The sequence below is a fragment of the Juglans microcarpa x Juglans regia genome, chromosome 2D (genome assembly GCF_004785595.1).
Source record: "Juglans microcarpa x Juglans regia isolate MS1-56 chromosome 2D, Jm3101_v1.0, whole genome shotgun sequence".
Classification (NCBI taxonomy): Eukaryota; Viridiplantae; Streptophyta; class Magnoliopsida; order Fagales; family Juglandaceae; genus Juglans; species Juglans microcarpa x Juglans regia.
Window position 1 is genome coordinate 35,673,343 of NC_054596.1, and position 19,789 is coordinate 35,693,131.

The 19,789-nt window shown below is 37.4% G+C and overlaps 2 protein-coding genes and 1 pseudogene across 2 annotated transcripts; 2 read left to right on the forward strand and 1 right to left on the reverse strand.

Moving 5' to 3' along the window:
- The first annotated feature begins 1,541 nt into the window (after nt 1–1,541).
- Nucleotides 1,542–4,928, forward strand: LOC121249467. The gene is made up of 3 exons (XM_041148178.1): nt 1,542–1,744; nt 3,814–4,096; nt 4,659–4,928. The coding sequence occupies exons 1-3, from the start codon at nt 1,542–1,544 to the stop codon at nt 4,926–4,928; spliced, it is 756 nt and encodes a 251-aa protein (XP_041004112.1).
- An 8,700-nt stretch (nt 4,929–13,628) lies between these two features.
- Nucleotides 13,629–14,824, reverse strand: LOC121249468 (annotated as a pseudogene).
- Nucleotides 14,825–16,646: 1,822 nt separating this feature from the next.
- On the forward strand, nt 16,647–19,361 carry LOC121251032 (inositol oxygenase 4-like). Its single transcript, XM_041150326.1, has 11 exons — nt 16,647–16,879; nt 17,047–17,224; nt 17,354–17,435; nt 17,568–17,772; nt 18,034–18,093; nt 18,186–18,238; nt 18,334–18,456; nt 18,569–18,638; nt 18,742–18,820; nt 18,943–19,024; nt 19,113–19,361. Exons 1-11 carry the CDS (start codon nt 16,849–16,851, stop codon nt 19,137–19,139), a joined length of 990 nt encoding a protein of 329 aa, XP_041006260.1. The 5' UTR covers nt 16,647–16,848; the 3' UTR covers nt 19,140–19,361.
- The last annotated feature ends 428 nt before the right edge of the window (nt 19,362–19,789 follow it).

Genomic DNA, 19,789 nt, shown 5'->3' on the forward strand with positions numbered 1-19,789 from the left:
TTATTTTATTTGATTATCCAATTCGGAATTTCGGAGGATATTTTCTGTTTTATTTTTAAAACGATTCTATTATTATATTTGGTAAAAATTGTTGTTGATTCATTTGTGTGGTGATTCAGTTCATGATTATGGTTAGGGCTATACAAGAAATCGAGAAACCGACCTAAACCGACTCAGACTAGTCTCTGGAGGTCAGAATTGGCCAAAACTGGTGGATAACTGGTTGGTGTGCAACAGAAAATAGAGAAAATCGATATCTACCGGTTCGGTGTTGGTTCAAACCTAATTCCAACTGTTGAACCGGCCGATTAAAGAAATAATTTTTCATTTTTATTTTTATTTCATATATATATTCTGTACTCAAAACGACACTGTTCAACTTAAACTTAAGTGGAACGGCATCGTTTTAAGCCTATAGTTATGTTTTAAACACAACTGAAATAACGTCGTGAGCAAAGTGAACTTGAAACGACAGCTAGGGAGAGTAGCAACAGCTCCCATAAGGCAAGTGAAAGTTCTCGTGCACGAGGTGAGCACCATAAGGAGCAACATGCTTGCCCCCTCGAAAAGCAACATTGCTCACCCCCACGATGAGCACTATGAAATCGCATGAAGGGTTTGACTAGGAGCTATGGGTGTTTCCCTAGTGGAGTGGTGAGAAAGAATGTTTGTTGTTGAAGCATCCAGCTTGGCATCCACGGCACAAGGCACACTACAAGGAATCTCCAAGTCAGCAGCCTCTCTAGAACCTTCAGGGATAACATAGGACAAGTGTGAATTTTGTTTTCTTTGTAAATCTGTTGTAACGGCCTTGGCAGAGCACTATAACAAACTCTGCCAAGCACCACCTCTTTGTTTGCACGCCTACTGCTTGTAGTAAGGCCTAGGACAGCTCACAGCAGCTCATTATTTGTGTATATATACAACACTGTTTTACAATCATAAATAATAAAAAATAGAGATAAAATATCTCCTTGTAAAGCATCTCTGTTTTCTAGTTTTCACATGGTACCAGAGCACACATTAGACTAACGTCTTCTTCCCAAATGGCCAACGATACCCTCCCTTTCAGCAAAAACTCCCCTCTTCTCGTTCAGCTCTCAAATAATTTCTCTCATGTAGTATCAGTGAAACTAAGCTCAGAAAATTATCTGCTATGGCGAGCTCAAATCATACCATATCTCCATGGTCAAGAACTCTTCCATTTTGTTGATGGTTCCACTCCACCACCCACTCCTTTCCAATCTGTCCTACCCTCCCCGTCTACCTCTCCTCTTCCAAAAACCAATCCAAAGTATCTCCTGTGGCGTCTGACTGACCAACTACTCTTGAGTACACTTCTTTCTTCTCTCACTGAAACCATCCTAGCCCAAGTCATCTCTTCTCGTACATCTCAGGACCTCTGGGTCACTCTAGAATCCATGTTTACCTCTCAATCTCAAGCAAAAAAATTTGAAATCAGACATCAACTCACTAATCTCAAAAAAGGCTCTCTCTCGGTTACCGATTACTATAAAAAAGTTCGCTTGCTTTCAGATACCATGACAGCAGCTGGAGAACCTCTCCGTGATTCCGAGGTGGTCTCCTACCTTCTCAACGAACTCAACTCTGAGTTCGATTCCTTTGTGATCTCTATCACCACAAGAGCAACTCCTATCAGCTCTGTTGAACTCTTCAATCATCTCCTAACTCTCGAAAGAAGAATCTACACTCTAGTTAGCAAGGCATCCTCCCCAATCCCTCTGTAAATTTCACCACACCTTCCTTCTCTCGTGGTGGACGTAACCCATTTCGTGGTGGAAGAAACAGTGGCCAAAATGGTCGCAACCGTGGGGGTCGATCCTTCAACTCCTACCAAAACACATCTCAGTCTTCTTTTAAGCCTACTTGTCAAGTCTGCAACAAAGTAGGACATGTTGCCTTGCAATGTCTACATCGATTTGATCAAGCATATCAACATGGACCACCTCGTTCTTTCTCAGCGCACTACACCAACTCTCAATCTCCTTCGGATCAGAATTGGTATCCCGACTCTGCGGCAACAAATCACCTCACATCCGACCTCAACAATCTTAACATCAGTGCAGACCATTATCCGGGACCTGAACAAATCAAAGTTGGTGATGGATCTAGCCTACCCATCACTCACATTGGTGATTCTCAACTCTCAACTTCCTCTACAAAATTTTTCTTACGAAATTTGCTCCATGTTCCTCAAATCACCAAAAACTTAATCTCTGTTTATAAGTTTTGCAAAGATAATCATGTCTTCTTCGAATTTCATGACTCTTTTTTTTGTGTGAAGGACAAACAAACGGGGACTCTTCTACTTCAAGGTCCAACACATAATGGGCTCTATCACTTTCCTCCAGCCATTCCCAAAAACTCCTCAGTGGCTCTTGTTGGTGAAAGGACTACGATCGGTCAATGGCATCATCGCCTTGGCCATCCTTCACTTAGGCTAGTCTCAAACATTCTGCACACCAAGTGTTTGCCCTTTGTTCCCACTAAGCCTAGTTTCTTTTGTTCTACTTGCCCACTTGCCAAATGTCGGCAACTTACTTTTTCCCATTCTATTAATCGGTCAACTGGACCATTGGAACTTATTTTTGTAGATGTTTGGGGACCTTCCCCTTATATATCACATGATGGTTTTCGTTTCTATATCTCATTTGTAGATGATTATAGTAGATATACTTGGTTTTATTCTCTATCTTGTAAAGGAGATGCAACATCTACATTTTTAATGTTCCAAAAATTCGTTGAAAGACTAATTGATACAAAAATCAAAACTGTCCAAAGCGATTGGGGGGGTGAATTCCAGCCCCTCACAAATGTTCTTAAAGCTCAAGGAATTACTCACCGACTCTCTTGCCCACATACTCACCAACAAAATAGTGTGGTTGAGCGAAAGCACCGTCATATTGTTGAGACGGGTTTAGCTCTCCTTGCCACAACATCCCTTCCATACAAATTCTGGTCTGATGCTTTTCACACTGCATCACACCTCATTAATTTCCTTCCATCACCATCCCTTCAAAACAAATCACCACATTTTTTAATCTTCAAAAAAGAACCAGATTATACTTTCCTCAAAACCTTTGGCACCGAATGTTGGCCAAATCTCCCACCATATAACAACCACAAAATCCATTTTCGCTCACTTTCATGTTTATTCCTTGGGTACAGTCCAATTCACAAAGGGTACAAATGTCTTCATGTTCAATCCAACATGATGTACATATCAAGAGATGTTATATTCAATGAAAATTCATTTCCTTATTTAAAATCTCTCAAACCGAACTTAAATCACACTCAGCCCACCCACGTCTCACTTCCCATCATCACATCTCTCTCTTTGGACCAAAACCCACCCCAAAACTTATCCAACACAAACCCAACTCTAAGCCCACCATCACATGACCCAATCTCCCCATCGCATAACCCAAGCCTCACCTCGTCTTCTCAAACCGATTCCCCCTCTTCTGCACCAACCAACTCGACAGCTTCAAACCCTAACCCTCTGCAACCTCCCAACCCACCACCGGCACCTCCAAGATCGCCCATTATCACACGCTCTAAAACAAATAACTCACGTCCCAAATCATTTTCCCATGGCCAAATACCCTACCCAACACCACGGCAGTGCCTTCTCTCGACCACTAACATTCTCGAAGACCCCCTTTCCTACACAGTTGCCTCACGCTACCCTGCTTGGTGTGATGCTATGAACAAAGAATTTCAAGCTCTTCTACAAAACAAAACTTGGTCACTTGTCCCCCTTCCCCCCTCATCAAATGTTAATGGTTGCAGGTGGATCTTTCGGACAAAATATCATGCCGACAGAAGCATAGAACGGCGCAAGGCTAGACTCGTTGCCAAGGGGTTCCACCAACAAGATGGAATCGAGTACTCAGAGACGTTCATCCCAGTGGTAAAACCCACCACTATCCGTCTTGTTCTCTCTTTAGCAGTGTCTCACGGATGGCCTCTCAGACAGTTGGACATCGATAATGCTTTTCTTCATGGGTCACTCACCGACACAGTGTACATGTCTCAACCTATTGGCTTCATTCATCCTGAATATCCAGACTATGTCTGTCAATTGCACAAGGCCATTTATGGCCTAAAGCAAGCTCCCCACGCATAGTTTGCGCAACTCAGTTCATCCCTCTGTGAGTATGGCTTCCATCCCTTCCATGCCGATCCTTCATTATTCATCTACCCTCATCAATCTGTTGTGATTTTTGTGTTGATTTTTGTGGATGATATTGTAGTAACCAGCTCACATCAAAGCCAAATTGATCATTTAATCTCATATCTTGCCTCTGTTTTTCCCTTAAAAGATCTAGGCCGATTGTCCTATTTTTTAGGCATTGAAATCACATACTTAGCAAATGGAATCCATCTCTCCCAAAAAAAAATACATCTGTGATATGCTCTCCAAAGCCAATATGCTCTCAGCCAATGGTGTCACTTCACCAATGTCTGCATCCACACGCCTCTCAATCCATGATTCTCCTAATTTCTCTGATCCCACCCTTTACCGTAGCATTGTAGGAAGCCTCCAATACATTTCTCTAACCAGACCTAACATAGATTTTTTAGTGAATAAAATCTGCCAATTCATGCACAATCCCAAACATCCACATTGGCAGGTTGTCAAACGCCTCCTAAGATACCTCAAACAAACCATAAACTTTGGTATTTATCTCCAAAAATCATCTTCACTTCAAATTCAAGCATTTTCAGATGCGGATTGGACTGGTTGCCCAGATAACCGTCGCTCCACGGGGTGCTTTTGCATTTTTCTGGGAAGCAATCTGGTTTCATGGAGTTCTCACAAGCAACGAATAGTTGCTCGCTCAAGCACTGAGGCCGAATACAAGGCCCTTGCAAACACCACAGCCGAAGTACTTTGGCTTTAGTCTCTCCTAAAAGAACTTCATATTTTTCTGCCTAAAGCTCCCATTCTATGGTGCGACAATCTTTGAGCCACATACCTTTCAGTTAACCCAATCCTTCATTCCCGCACCAAACACATGGAAATAGATTTCCACTTTGTTCGTGATAGAGTTGATGCCAAGACCATTCAAGTTGCCTTTCTTCCATCCAAAGATCAGTTAGCTGATATTTTTACTAAGCCTATTGTATCTACTCGGTTTTCATCAATGCGGACGAGCCTCACTGTTGTTGACACCCCGTTAGGCTCGTGGGGGCGTGTTGAAGCATCCAGCTTGGCATCTACGGCACAAGGCACACTGCAAGGAATCTCCAAGTCAGCAGCCTCTCTAGAACCTTTAGGAATAACGTAGGGCAAGTGTGAATTTTGTTTTCTTTGTAAATCCGTTGTAACGGCCTTGGCAGAGCACTATAACAAACTCTGCCAAGCACCACCTCTCTGTTTGCACACCTACTGCTTGTAGTAAGGCCTAGGATAGCTCACGGCAGCTCATTATTTGTGTATATATACATCACTGTTTTACAATCATAAATAATCAAAAATAGAGATAAAATATCTCCTTGCAAAGTATCTCTGTTTTCTAGTTTTCACATTTGTCTTAGGGTCCATTTAAAGTACTTGCTCTGTGTGAGAACCATGATCATCATAAGTGCCCATCACCCACTTGGCTCGAGTACTATGTTGTTATAAAAGTGCTCTCTCCCCCGAGGGCAAGTATTTCTTCCCAAGTCACGATAGCTAGCATTAGCTATTAATTAATAACTAATTCAATTTTGAAGCAAGTATGCACGGTATTCCCGAGCACTTTACGAACTCCAGACTCCAGAGTGACAAAGATCGTTCTACATGCATACACTTATTTCTGCCCGACATCTAGCAAGTTCAGTAATATCGAGTACTTTATACTGATCATCTCATATCGAGCTCATTCATCACCAAATTTTCCCGGCCTAGTCAAAGATCTCCTGATCAAAACCCCTAGTTTTCAAACATGCCAAAAAGTTATGGTTCGTTTTTTAGCAACTTCTACAACTTTCTGCAAGATACTGCTCGCGAATACCGAGCCGGAAGAATATAAGCCCTTGATTGGGAGTGTCATGTAAGGCCAATTTATAACTACGATTACCGAGAAGGAAGAGTTTGAAAGAGCTTGGAATAATTTGGTCGGAAACTATTGAGAGATTCTTGACCAGGCCGGGATAATTTGGTTATAATGGTACTCGGAATTAGATGATCGATATTAAAGTGTTCGGATTTAGAGTGTAAACTTTTTAAAGCTTTTCCAAACATCTAGTTTGACAAATAATAAATTTTTAAAATTCAAGAATCTCGCCATCGAAGTAGCTTGATCAAGTAGGGTTGCTTGGTTTTGAAGCTCTAACCCCGGATCACTTGATCGAAATGAAGTGGTCGAGCATGGAATAACTTTGCCAACATATTGCTCTGCAAAACTTCTATGACACTCTAGTTTCGAACTCCCACCTCCAGAGCTTATCTCATCTAGCAGAGAAACCAATTGGGAACGACATTTGCGCTTAGGAGGTGATTCAGAACACAGGTTTTGGTTCTGGTACTTGTCGTCGTCGTCAGTCGCTAAAGCATCTGCCACAGCTTCCCAATCATCCAAGCATCCATCATCGTCTCCTCCTTCCTCATCTTCTGTAATACACCCAGAACAACACCCACCATTGCTACTACTGCTGCTCCTATTACTGCCGTTGAGTTTGGCTACCAGCACAACGTCGATAATGATAGCAGAGAGAGAAAGAAGAGAGGTAAGAAAGAGTTTTAAGATAAAAGAGTGAGAGTTGTGGGAGCGAGAATATATGTAGAGTGGCTTAATGTTAAGGCAAGAGGCCAACTTGTCAAAATTAGAGTTAATGTGCAAACTACTTTTTAACTTGAGTATCAGTTGGTATGGCGTTAAAGCAAGAGGCCGGCGAGCTATCAAAATGGAGTTAATTTCAGACTTATTCTAAAAATCCATATATTAGTTGGTGTGAACGCTAAAATAAGAAGTACAGTTGGATTTGCTGAGTAATTTCTGACTTGATCTTAAAAGTTGAATAAAAGAAACAGAAAAGCCTACTATGTGGAAAACATTTTCGTGAGTGCACAATTACCAAAGTAACAATCAAATGAGTTGCATCCAGACTTAATTTTGGAGGATATTTTCATCCATGATCAAGTGCCAAGAAAAATGTACATGTACAAACTCTCTCTTTATTTATAGAGAATAGATAATAACACTTCTTTTCCTTTTTTTTGGAAATTACTCAATCATCTAAAATTGTATGTTCCTTATGTATATTTAAATTCGGTAAGGTGCCCCCCACATACTTCCTACTTCTTATAAAAGTTGTGCATTTATACTTTAATTTATACTAACCTAAATTAAATGATTAAGAATATGAGTAATAAACAAAATACCCTTAGGGTTTTTCATGATGGTTAGGAAACCTATATATATTGAAGTAATAAGAGGGTTAAGGATTCTCATCTACAATACAACTGTCCATCTAGTCATCAAGACACTCTTAAGTAAATTTTTTAGGATGTCCTTTTATCATTGTCACGAGATTAATCATCCAATAGATTTTAATGGAGAGACGTACCCTCTAATGTTAATGGAGAGTCTTAAATGTATAAGTCTTGTATAAGCATTTTGTAAAAATGCGGGCTCAATCAAGAAAAAGTGAAGTTTTCACACTTTTCCCTGTTGGGATCCACTTTTTTTTTTAATAAAAGGCTTGTGCAAGACTTGTGCATTTCGGGCTTATATATATATATATATCATTTTTGTTTTATTATATTCAATATAGTGGATTTATATTATGGCTCCTTGACTGTCGATTACTGCCGGCCTGTTCCACATGAAATATTCATTGTACTTTTGCCTTGCTTGGTTGATATGAAACACAATTGGATATTGAACTCATGAATTGTGGATTGGTTTGCCTCATATATATCTTTTGTTTGGAATTGTTTCATGAATTTCATATGTTCCGCCTGTACGTTTGTTTTCTTTGGTATTATCATGAGAATCTCTCATGTGGACTTTCGGCTGATTTTGAGAAGAGGTAGTTATTGCCTTGGTGATAGGCAGATGGTGGCACCGATCGAGGAGGAGATTTTCACATCCCAGCCGGCCTGAAGGGCAACTCAAAATAATAAAAATGGGGTGTTTAGTGGTGGGAGAAGCCCGAATACCCTGTCGTTGACGCATCCTTGTTGGCCGGATGTGCTTTATTAGATCCAAATGAGCTCTCAACCATAGCCTATATATGTGAACCTTACCGTACGCAAGGTTGAAAATGGACAAAATCCTCATGCCATTCATATTTATATTTATATTCAATATTGCATGTGAGCTTATTTGAGATCTAATATATATTATTAAGCTTGATACGACTTAAAATTGGATAAACAATTGTGACATACACATATTCACCCCCTCTAAGTGTGTGTAATTTAAGGCTAATTTTGTAATTTCAAAACTCAAATCTATTTATTCGTGTCATATTTATGTTGACTTCATGGATCGTGTCATATATTTCTGGCCAATCATATAGCTTATATTCACATATATTGATGTCGATGGCCAAAGTACACGAATGAATGATGTTTTATTTGTTATGAACAATAATTGCAGGTAGAAAATCTCAATCTTTCATTTTCTGATCCTGCTTGTCTTTATTCATATGTAAAGGAGATAATTTAAATATATAAGAGGCAATGTCTTATATATCTTTATTTTCTATTTCTGAAATAAATTATACCAAACCCTAGCATGAGAAGTCAATTTTCTTTCTAAAAATTTTACATCCAAGTACGTCATTATCTCTTCATGAATTTATTTCCTAAAAATTTCATATTTCAATGCACCATAAAAAAATGTTTATTTGTGATAAATTATTTATTACGAAAATGATTATTTTTTAACAAAACGAATTTATTATCGTCGCACATAGTTATTGTTATCGCAAATATTATTTTTGTAGTGACGTGACTTACGGTCTTTTTTTTTTTTAATTTTATTTTATGGCAAATAAACTGCATTCATTCATGAAAGTGAAGTTATAGTTGTGACTGATACATACAGAAAAAGTCCAGATTACAAACCAACTACTCATGGTTGAGGCTTCACCAGTACACAAATTCATTTGTGACTGGTATGGTCTTAACTTCTAAAACTCTCTACAGACAAACCGTCTGAAAGATCACACTCTCATAAAGCAGAGATTTCAAACCCTACCCTCCAAAGGAGGAGAGGACTTTCACTCTATGGAAAAAATGTCCAAGAGACTATTTCTTTTTTTATTATTAACCTAAAACAAATGAAATAACAGAAAACGTAAATGACACATGAAAAAATAGTGAAATACAGCTTGTAAAACTATAGATAAGCATTTTCAACCTTAAAGAAAATAAAAAAGGCAAACGCAGGGACTGTGGTGGTGCGTGAGGGACACGCGCCACCCTGAAAGTACAACAGATAGTCAAGCCTGAAGAAATCGATGGTCCTGGTCCCAGAAAAGCTGCGCGTGGCGGCAGTAAAGCTCCCCATGCGGTGGAGTGTGGATGTCATGCATACACTTTGGACCACGCGTGTGGTTCGCCGTTCCTTTCGAAGAGATTCTTTACCCATTTGAAGGATTAGTACCTTGTGAATCTTCAGATGAGGCGCGTGGTGGTCGCCAGGCTCCGAAAAATAATAGATCGGCATTTTGCCCTACTTAAAAATACACAGAACCAGAAAAAATTAAAAAAAAAAACTAGAGAGAAGAGGGAGGAGGGAGGAGCCGAAGCTCCAAACACCCCTCCATCCCCCGGTTTGGGTATTTTTAAGGGCTGTTACAACCCCTTCTCTTACTTTTAAGAATATGTCATCCTCATAATATTGATCATTTTTATTATTATATATATCCATTATTTGAAATCTCAATTCTCCTTATCAGACAAAAAAAAAAAATTATCATATTAGATAATTGAAAGGACCCAACCTAAAAAAATAATGAGCTAAAAATGTGTTTTTGTTTTCAATTTTGTCGGTTAAGACATTATATTATATCAATATAGAAAAGAGAAACTTCAGAGCATCCCCATCCGGATGCGTAAGGTACTGTTATCCCTAAAATTTGGAGATCAAATTTAGGGGAAGTTGAAAATGAGCCTCCCATCCCAATCCCTAAAATTGGGATTTGTTTTAAGGGATTCACAATCGTTCCCCAACCACTGTACATCCCCAATCGACCGAACCCTAAATCTGTTGCCGTTGGTCCCGCGTTCCTCTCTTCCTTTCGATTCACAGCAAAGACCAAAATCGCTCGCACCTACCTTCGTTCATAGGTAAGGATTCCGTCTGTTCATCTTTCAATATGTTATCGCAAGCAACTTTTGTATTTTTGTTTTCGCAAAAGCGGTAGCACATATCGAAGGCGGGCGGTTTTGTCAAAACCCATTGAGCTCAAAAGTTGTGCGAAATCATGAATCATTATCATCTTCAAGTAATAACCTCTTGATGTAGTTTTTCTTGTTTGGCTGAGGATTTTTAATAGGTTGATGAAACATTCTCTGAAACCCATTTCCCCATCTGGCTTTCGGTTTTTACTTTCCTTTATGTTTTTACACTGATTTCTATTTTTACTCGTTGTTTTCATGAAATTTACTTTTTCTTGTGATAAATTTTTGAAGTTTTCCTTTTGCGATTCTCTTCAGATCTGTCACTTCTTTTTGTCACTAGAGACGAGTCTTGGCTGTCTTTCTTATGATAATGCTGCCTTTCTTTTGCCACTAGAGATGAGTCTTGGCTATTCATTTGCATTTTTGGGTTGTTTTAGGTTCATTTGAGTTTGTCTTGCTCGCTTGGTTGTGTTGGGTTTTAGTTTTCAAATGGAATACTCTGTGTGCAGCGTTCTCGTATAGTTGGACGAAGCTGAAATTTTTGGGTCAAAACATCTTTTCTGTGCAACTGAGTGTTGATATCAAGATATGAGGTATTCAGATAAGAGGAAGTTAGGAATAGTATTGATGTTGCGTCTTGAGATTTTTTTTTTTTTTTTTTTTCTAAATGAGAAGTATTTTGATTCGGACTAAGAGGAAAATATGCAGAGCTTGATAAAGTACTTGAATGAAGATTAACGTATGGAGAGCTTAACTTTTCTGAGTTGGTAGATCTATATGTTGAGTTGATGATATAATGTTTATTATGAGGCCTTTTTGGCTTTGAAGCAGTAAAATAATAACGTAAGAACTTATTATCTTTTTCACAAGTGATTCAAGTCAACCAGTTTGGACTTGTTTGTGCCCTGTGTTTGCTGGTTTGAGCCAATGTGGTCTCTTTAATTATTGTTCTCATGGACTGAGCTATATTGGTTTGACAAAGTTAATTTCTGTTTTTATGTTCTTATGCATTTTGCTTACTGCTTAGTATTGGATTTTCCTTCTCTAACCCCTCGGCTGTGAATTGGTCTGTGCTATTGGGACCTTTGCAGTGTTTGGTACTAATGAATGATTATTACTTGTGGGGGAGGGAGGGGGCTACATGTCTACTGTTAGACTATGATGATGGTGTTTAGTGGGGTAATTCATAAGTGTTAGTGGGCCCATTGAGATGGCGGGGTAATCCTCACCCGAATGACCATTTTATAGTTTGTAATATTTTTCACAAAAGGCACATAGGGTTTGGGTAAGGTTTTGCAGCCATTTGATGTTGGGCTCGTGTCTCACACATGATGTAAATTTTGTAAACCATTATGAGCCATATTTAAAACACACAAGTGTTTAGGGAAGTGGATGGGAATGCTCTTATTTTCACGTTTGCAAACTAATTTTATTATTGGATTTGAGTTGTCTTAACCCTTCGGCTGTGATGATGAGAAAATCTGAAAAATGGTGATGGAACACTTTGGCACACACCTCCATGGCATGGTAACCCGGATGACCAATAAATAGTGGCAACCGGTTGTTGCAGCCATGCAAGGGAGGGTGCCAAGTGTGGTCATACATTGCCATAGGATTCCTGAGCTAGCTACCAAAATTACTTGCAAATGTAGTTCTTAATTGTCTAACATGTGTACACATTTCTATGTTTACAAATTTTTAAAGATGGACTCAGAAGAGCATGAAAATATGTTATTCACCAGCCTCTTAACTCAGGAGCCTGAACTTGACCACATTTACGTTGGTCAAGGTGAACAACATCCCGTGACTTTGGATGACTCTCCACCCCCGCCCCAAGTAGAGCCTTCCTCTCAAAGAAAATCAGCTAGGGGTGCAAACTTCACCCCCGAAGAAGACAAGTTACTTGTCTCCGCATGGCTGAATAGTAGTATTGATGTCATCCAAGGAACGGACCAAAAACATGCCCAACTTTGGGAAAAAGTTAGTCAATACTTCAATGATTATAAAGAAAGTACAAATGAGCGGAGTGTTGGGTTCTTAATACGTTGGTGGTCTGCCATTCAAAAGGCGACGAACAAATTTTGTACTAAACTCGCCCAAGTTGAAGGGCTGAATCAAAGTGGCATGACTGAGTAAGATAAGGTATAAACATCCACTTATTTATTATTGACAACACTAATTATCATTTTTATGCATAATGTTTCCTTTATCCTTAATAGGGTGGTTAATTATTTGATTTTCATTTTGAATTGCAAGTTTGACAAAGCGACGGTCATGTATCAATCGCTTGAGAAAATGGCCTTTCAGTTCGAGCATTGTTGGCAGTTATTGAAGGACCAGTTGAAATGGAATCAGCATTGTACAAAGGACGGGACAAAGCAAAGGTCGACTATGTCCCCTACATATTCGCGTACATCAGTAGTGGCAACTAATTCACCCATTGATTCAATGGGTGGTATAAAGGGCGAGAATCTAGAAACTAATGATGCCATCGAATTGGATAGGCCAATAGGGAGAAAAGCTAAGAAAGGAAAACGTAAGGCCCAAGGCAAGGCCTCAGATGAGCTTGTAGAGCTCAGCAAGAAAAAGTATACTCTCCCAGAGGAGTCACGTGCTCAGGAGAAAGAATTTTTCCGACTCAAGGCCGAGAAGATGGCATATGAACTAGAAATGGAGGGAAATAAAAGTAGACAAGAGGACGAGAGACTGAGGTTGGAGGCGGAGAAACTGGAAATCGTCTGGTAGGAGAGAGAGGAGAGCATAATGTTGCTCGATGTGAGTACGTTAAATGAAGTTCAGCAGGTATATTTCCAGCAACTTCAAAGAGAGATATTGGCGCGACGCAATGCATCCTCAGATTGAGGTATTTATTTTTTTTGTAACTAAACCTTTATTCAGTATTAAAGGTGATGTATATTATGTGCCACTCACTTGTGGCACTTTTCTGCGTTTATTGTATTATATAATTTGTACGTTTGCAAAGTTTTATTAAGAAGATAGAAAACATGTTCGTTGAATTTGAGTCTAACATGGATAGATGTTGCTTGATTACAACTCGACATTACAAATCCTTAAACTATTACAGATAATGAAAATATTACAATAACTTTTGAGCATGTTCTTGAACCAAACATGTTTTTTGGAATGGAAATTCTAGAAACTTTCATACACCGTCGTTACTAATGATAAAATAGAGAATCCAACACAACATTTTCTTCTATTATTGGGAATAGAATTGCCAATGATGTTCAATTAAATCTGCTTATAGTTGATGATGTGCCGAGCTATCTCTAATTTCATGATGGCGCTGAATGAAGTTGATAAACTCGTTTGTTGGATTGCGCGACAATTTTGGAAGATTATCATCAAGTTGATCATACTCCATGTTCAAACCTTGACTATCATCACTCTCGTCCTCAATGATCATGTTATGTAAAATAACACATGCTTTCATTATATTTATTAGGTCATTGATTTTGAATAATCGGGAAGGTCCACGAACGATTGCAAATCGTTGTTGAAGTACCCCGAAGGCACCTCGACATCTTTTCTTGCAAATTCTTGTGCTGTGGCAAAATTTTTCTTCTTATTCCCTTGGGGTGATGGAATCATCTTCATAAACGTTGAAAATACCATCGGCAAGGTAGTACCCCATAGTGTAGTCGTTGCCATTGATTGTGTAATTGACTGGTGGAGCACGCCATTGGGCAAGTTCCATGAAAATAAAATATCTCTCTAATACATTAATATCGTTATGTGAACCGGGCATACCAAAAAATACATCCCATATCCAGAGATCATATGAAGCAACTGCTTCTAAAATAATAGTTGGTTCATGAATGTGGCCAGAGTACATACCTTTCCAGGCAGCGGGACAATTTTTCCACTCCAATGCATGCAATTAATGCTTCCTAGCATTCCTAAGAATCCCCGTTGTTCACCAACCACAAGCAATTGAGCAATATCATTGGCATTTGGAAACTGTAAATATTCATATAAAAAAACAGTTACGATTGTCTTGCAAAATTTTTTGAGACTCTCCATTGCAGTGCTTTCTCCAATACATACGTATTCATCTATAAAATCTCCAATAACCCCATAGGTCAGCAGTCTAAGTGTTGCGGTTATCTTTTGTATAGAAGATAAATCGAGTCTTCTGGTATTATCTCTTCTCTGGACGAAGTAGGGCTCGTAAGCCTCTACCTCATTTAGAATACAGAGAAATAGGGGACGACTCATCCGAAATCTCATTCGAAATAGATTGGAAGGATATACTGGATTTTCAGTGAAATAGAGGAGCTCGTGCCCTTGAATATGATCACGCAGAAGAAACTTACGACGTTGGCGATTGCCACGATGTCTCGATAACTCTCCATCAACCTCGGCATTAATAACAACATCCAACTTATCATCAGATGATAAGTATGTAAGTAATTTGCGAAAGAAAAAACGAGCCATTTGATGAATGAAGTTGGAGATGAGACTTGAGTTTTTGAGAATGTGAATGCAAGAAAAATGCGTATTTATAGAGGAAAAAGTTACCGTTAGATATAAGACACAAAATGTTACCGTTTGAGAAAAGATAAAAAAAGTTACCGTTAGAAAAAATACAAAAAGAATTACCTTTGGAGAAGAGACAAAAAAAGTTACTGTTGGATAAATGACAAAGCATATGTACTAATCATGACAAATTCAAAATGTTACCGTTGTACTATTTTGCAAAATATTTTATCATCAATATGCGAAAAATGCACATATTTAAAAAAATTATTATTTTTAATATCGATATTGAATTGAAAAATAATACTATATCTAGAAAAAAAATCGCATAAATATTTATAAAATGTGATCTTTGAAAAAAAGAGAATAATACAAAAGAGTTAATAATTAAAAATGAAAATATAAGTAAGAGAAAAAAGTAGTAAAGAAATAATAAAATAATATTATTTTAATAGAATAGATAAATAATAAAAAAATAAGATGTAGAAGATTTTTTAAAAATAAGTAAAATTTAAAATAAAATTATAAGAAGTGTCATTTTTAATTAAAATTTAAGAAAAAATTTAGAAGATACTCTCAGCTGGCATCCTCCCAGAATAGCAGCCGACCAGCAAATCTTCTGCCAGTAAAAACTAAAAAAAAAATAAATAAATAAATAACCCTCAGATACTTCAACAGATTGATGACGCGGCGCAATAATAGACGTCAATTTCTAATAGCAATTACCCACCAGAAAAGTCAGAATATTAGTTTGGGCAGTGTGACTAGATGCTGTGTCAGTGGGTCCCAAAGTTTCGCTGTATAAATTAAATTGGGATGTGATATCCACGTAACGCTGACTCATACCTTTGATTTGAATCCTTGTATATTTTAGGCAAGTGGGATTTATTTATTTATTTTTTTTAAGAAAAGTTGATCTTTTGTTGCCAACTTTTTTCCTTAAACTGCCCAAATTAGGGCATGAACCTCTTCATTCTATAATTGCTGTTTTCTACCAACCCTATTTAGCAAATACACCAAAGTTTGGTTTGGTTTTGCAGTCAAAAGTTATAAATATAGATTACATTATTGGATAATTTCTGAAGAATTTTCAATACTTATCTTTTCAGTATATGCCAAATTTAAAATAATAAATGTTTGAATTAATTCCATATTAATATTGTGATATAGTTCCTATCTTCGAGTTTAAAAACAACGGTTGGAATTTAAAAAAAAAATTATAAATAAATTATCTAAATTATCTTAATATATCCATCAATCTGAAGAATTTAACTTGAATTAATGATGGTTGAGATTGAAATAAACGTGCACCATTTATGGAATACCCATACTGGGAATTTGTAAGATTTTTATCGGAAAAATTATAAAAATTACATAAAATTATAATTTGAAGAGTACCTCGTTTGTTTTTACAATTCTTCTTAACTCATCTCATCTCATCATTACAACTATCTCAAATTTCTACACAAAATAAAATAAATAATTTATTTTTTTCAAATTTCAAAATAAAAATAATATTAAAAAAATATATTTTTATAATATTTTATTTAACTTTTAATTTTAATTTCAACTCATCAAATATCATCTCATCTTATCTATCAAAACAAACGGGACAACTCATTAGACTATAATTAGCGTGGCAACAGATCATCATGAGATAAGAATTTGAATGGAAGTGAGTTACACGCGCAGGAAGCCATGCCAACATTCACATTTATATATGGATTCTTTTGAACGTTTCTAATTCTGGACTTATTTGGATAAAATAGTGGGCAAACTTCGATTTTTTTCAGTTCAGGACTTCAGTTCAGGACTCGAAGGCTTCGAATTTAGCAGACAAGGACCTTTTTTATTTGACTATAAATACCTCTCCCTTACCAACTTGCCTAGCCACAGCCATTTTTCAGCTTTTCATTGATTAGTATCTTGTCTGATCAATTTCATTTCTTTTTGAGTTTCATTGCTCCAAATTTTGAGGCACAATGACTATTATCATTGAGCAGCCACAGCTTGGTATATACCATTCTTTTCATTTTTTATTTTTTATTTTCCGTGCTTCCTCTTTTCTTGATCTTTGGGTCTCATTGCATTTGCATATGCATACAAACACACATATATAATACATATATATAGGCTCTGAATTTATAATGATCTTGTGTTTCTAATTACCCTTTTATCAGAAATGTCACAAGTGAATCAGGACAAGAAGATTTCTTCTGAAACAAAGGATTTGGTGTTGGATGGTGGATTTGTGGTGCCTAAAACTGTACCAAACAATACTGGATTAGCAGCAGAAGATCTTGTTTCAAACAATGACTTCTTGGCTCCAGAAATCAATTCATTTGGCCGCTCATTCAGGTCCTCTAAAAAAAGGATTTACATATGTTTTATTAACTTTTAGCTCTTTTTAGTTTCTGGGTTGGCCTCCATTGAATGAATTCTGGCATGGAATAGTACTGATGGGTAATGCATGCGTCTATATTACAGAGATTATGATGCAGAAAGTGAAAGGCAAAAGGGTGTGGAGGAATTCTATCGCCTGCAACACATCAACCAAACATATGATTATGTAAGCAAAATTCCATGAAACAAAAGGTCTAAACTTACAAAAACTGTATAGGGTGCCGAAGAAAAAGCCTAGAAACTCAAGCAGATACAGATAATGGCCGGGTGACATATCTTTTGGATGATGGGATTGCAGGTGAAGAGAATGAGAGAGGAGTATGGGAAATTGAACAGAGTGGAGATGACCATATGGGAATGTTGTGAACTCCTGAACGAGGTCGTGGACGACAGTGATCCAGACTTGGATGAACCTCAAATCATGCACTTGCTACAGTCGGCTGAGGCAATCAGAAAAGATTATCCCGATGAAGATTGGTTGCACTTGACTGCCCTCATTCATGGTATATATATTTTTTTTTTAAATTCTTGTCTCTTTTGAATATTATAACGGTGAAAACATAATTTTGGTTACATGTTAACGAGGTTCTGAGGTGACATGTCGTGTAAATCAAGCATTTTTATGATATTATGATTTTATGCTAACTTTGAGGGACCTACTCACTTATTATAAACTAGGAATTGAATAGGCCATGTTTGACCCTTCATGAAGTGCGTGCATGGGCCCCACCAATATAAAAAAAATATATCTTGTGTGGTTTCAGATCTTGGAAAGGTTCTCCTTCTTCCTAGCTTTGGAGGGCTTCCTCAATGGGCTGTTGTTGGTAAGTGACAAGTCAACTCTTTCAATATTATATTAAAATGCTAGTGATTTCGAGCAAATAGAATTGAGGGTTTAATTTCAATATCATTGCAGGAGACACATTTCCTCTTGGTTGCGCTTTTGATGAAGCCAATGTTCATTACAAGGTCTTCATCAAAAACTTAAATCTGTTGTAGGGTGATTTAATCAGATGTTTTTTTTAATCAACTTATTGTTAAGACAAATTTCTTTTATATTGTAGTATTTCAAGGAAAATCCTGATTACAACAATCCTGCTTACACTACCAAGAATGGAATTTACACTGAAGGATGCGGATTCGACAATGTGATGATTTCGTGGGGCCATGATGACTACATGTACTTGGTATGTCTTCAGCTTCATCTTCCAGTTTTCAGAACTTATTTTCTTCTGCAACTGCGAAAATATCAATAAAAAACAATCGTTTTTTGAACCTATATTTGGAAACTTGATGCAGGTGGCCAAGGAAAATGGAACAACCCTTCCTCCAGCTGCATTATTCATTATCCGATACCATTCTTTTTATCGTAAGAATAACCTTCACACTTCACAAATTAAGTATGCAAATTCTCAACAACCCTCCAGTCAATCTGATTAATCTTACCAATTTTTTGATGCATTATTCTGTAGCTTTGCATACTGGGGGAGCGTACAAACACCTAATGAATGAGGAGGACGCTAAGAATTTGAAGTGGCTGAAAGTATTCAAGTAAGCTCTTCATTTCATCACATGTATATACCATTATATACATATATATATATATGTATATATCATGTTCTGTTGATTGTATCAAACCAAACTGATTATGCTTAACTTAATTACAAATGCAGCAAGTATGATCTTTACAGCAAGAGCAAAGAGAAAATAGATGTGGAAAAGGTCAAGCCGTACTATCTTTCTCTCATTGAAAAGGTGAGATTTTCATTCTGCAGTATCTTAGTTGGGACATTAGAAGCTTTTTTACATTGATTTTCTAAACTGGGATGTTTTGTTAATGCAGTATTTTCCAGCAAAGCTCAGGTGGTGAACCTTGGAGTTTTGTTGCTACCGGATGATCATCAATTTAAGGAAATGGCTGCTTGGCGTGATGAGTGATGAGTGATGTTTTACTACAAGAGGAAATTCAAAAAGCTGTCTTTCGGCCTTCTGTTGTTAAAGCTGTATACGTTGCCTGTGATTTTATGCATTCCTTGTCATTTGCTCCAAATTTCTTTCTGCTTCTATCTGATAATCAATTCGTTATGATATTCATCTTGGTTTATCCAACTTCTTCCAAGTTCTAAGCTTTAAATTCATATGAAACATGAAGAACTATCAGATATGATATGGTAATGAGAGGGACTTTAAATGCCAGTGACATGCAAAGCACAAAAAGTGGATTACTAATTTGCAGAAACAACTCACGTGATTCTATGAATATGAATATAATGCAATTAGCTTAACAAAACGGGAGAAAATGAAAACATTAAGCCAAGTTTATAGTCAGACCATGAAAGTACGCGAATAGATAGACATGGCTGGCCTGCACTTGAAAAAGGAAGAACGCGGTACAAAAGTCTGGATTGACCACATGTATATACCTTTTAGCTCAGCAGCGGCTGGTCCAGATCGAGGCTTTTCAGTTTTTGCCAAGTAGTTATAAGTAGATCAGGAAATGGGGATGTGGATTAAGCTGCC

Excerpts from the sequence above, each read along its gene's own strand:
- LOC121249467 (XM_041148178.1), top strand. The coding sequence starts at position 1,542 with ATGACAGCAGCTGGAGAACCTCTCCGTGATTCCGAGGTGGTCTCCTAC. Across the intron at positions 1,745-3,813 it reads GCATCCTCCCCAATCCCTCT|GTGGATCTTTCGGACAAAAT; the intron begins GTAAATTTCACC and ends TAATGGTTGCAG. Across the intron at positions 4,097-4,658 it reads ATCCTGAATATCCAGACTAT|GTTGTCAAACGCCTCCTAAG; the intron begins GTCTGTCAATTG and ends CCACATTGGCAG.
- LOC121251032 (XM_041150326.1), top strand. The coding sequence starts at position 16,849 with ATGACTATTATCATTGAGCAGCCACAGCTTG. Across the intron at positions 17,436-17,567 it reads TCAACCAAACATATGATTAT|GTGAAGAGAATGAGAGAGGA; the intron begins GTAAGCAAAATT and ends ATGGGATTGCAG. Across the intron at positions 18,639-18,741 it reads CCGATACCATTCTTTTTATC|CTTTGCATACTGGGGGAGCG; the intron begins GTAAGAATAACC and ends ATTATTCTGTAG.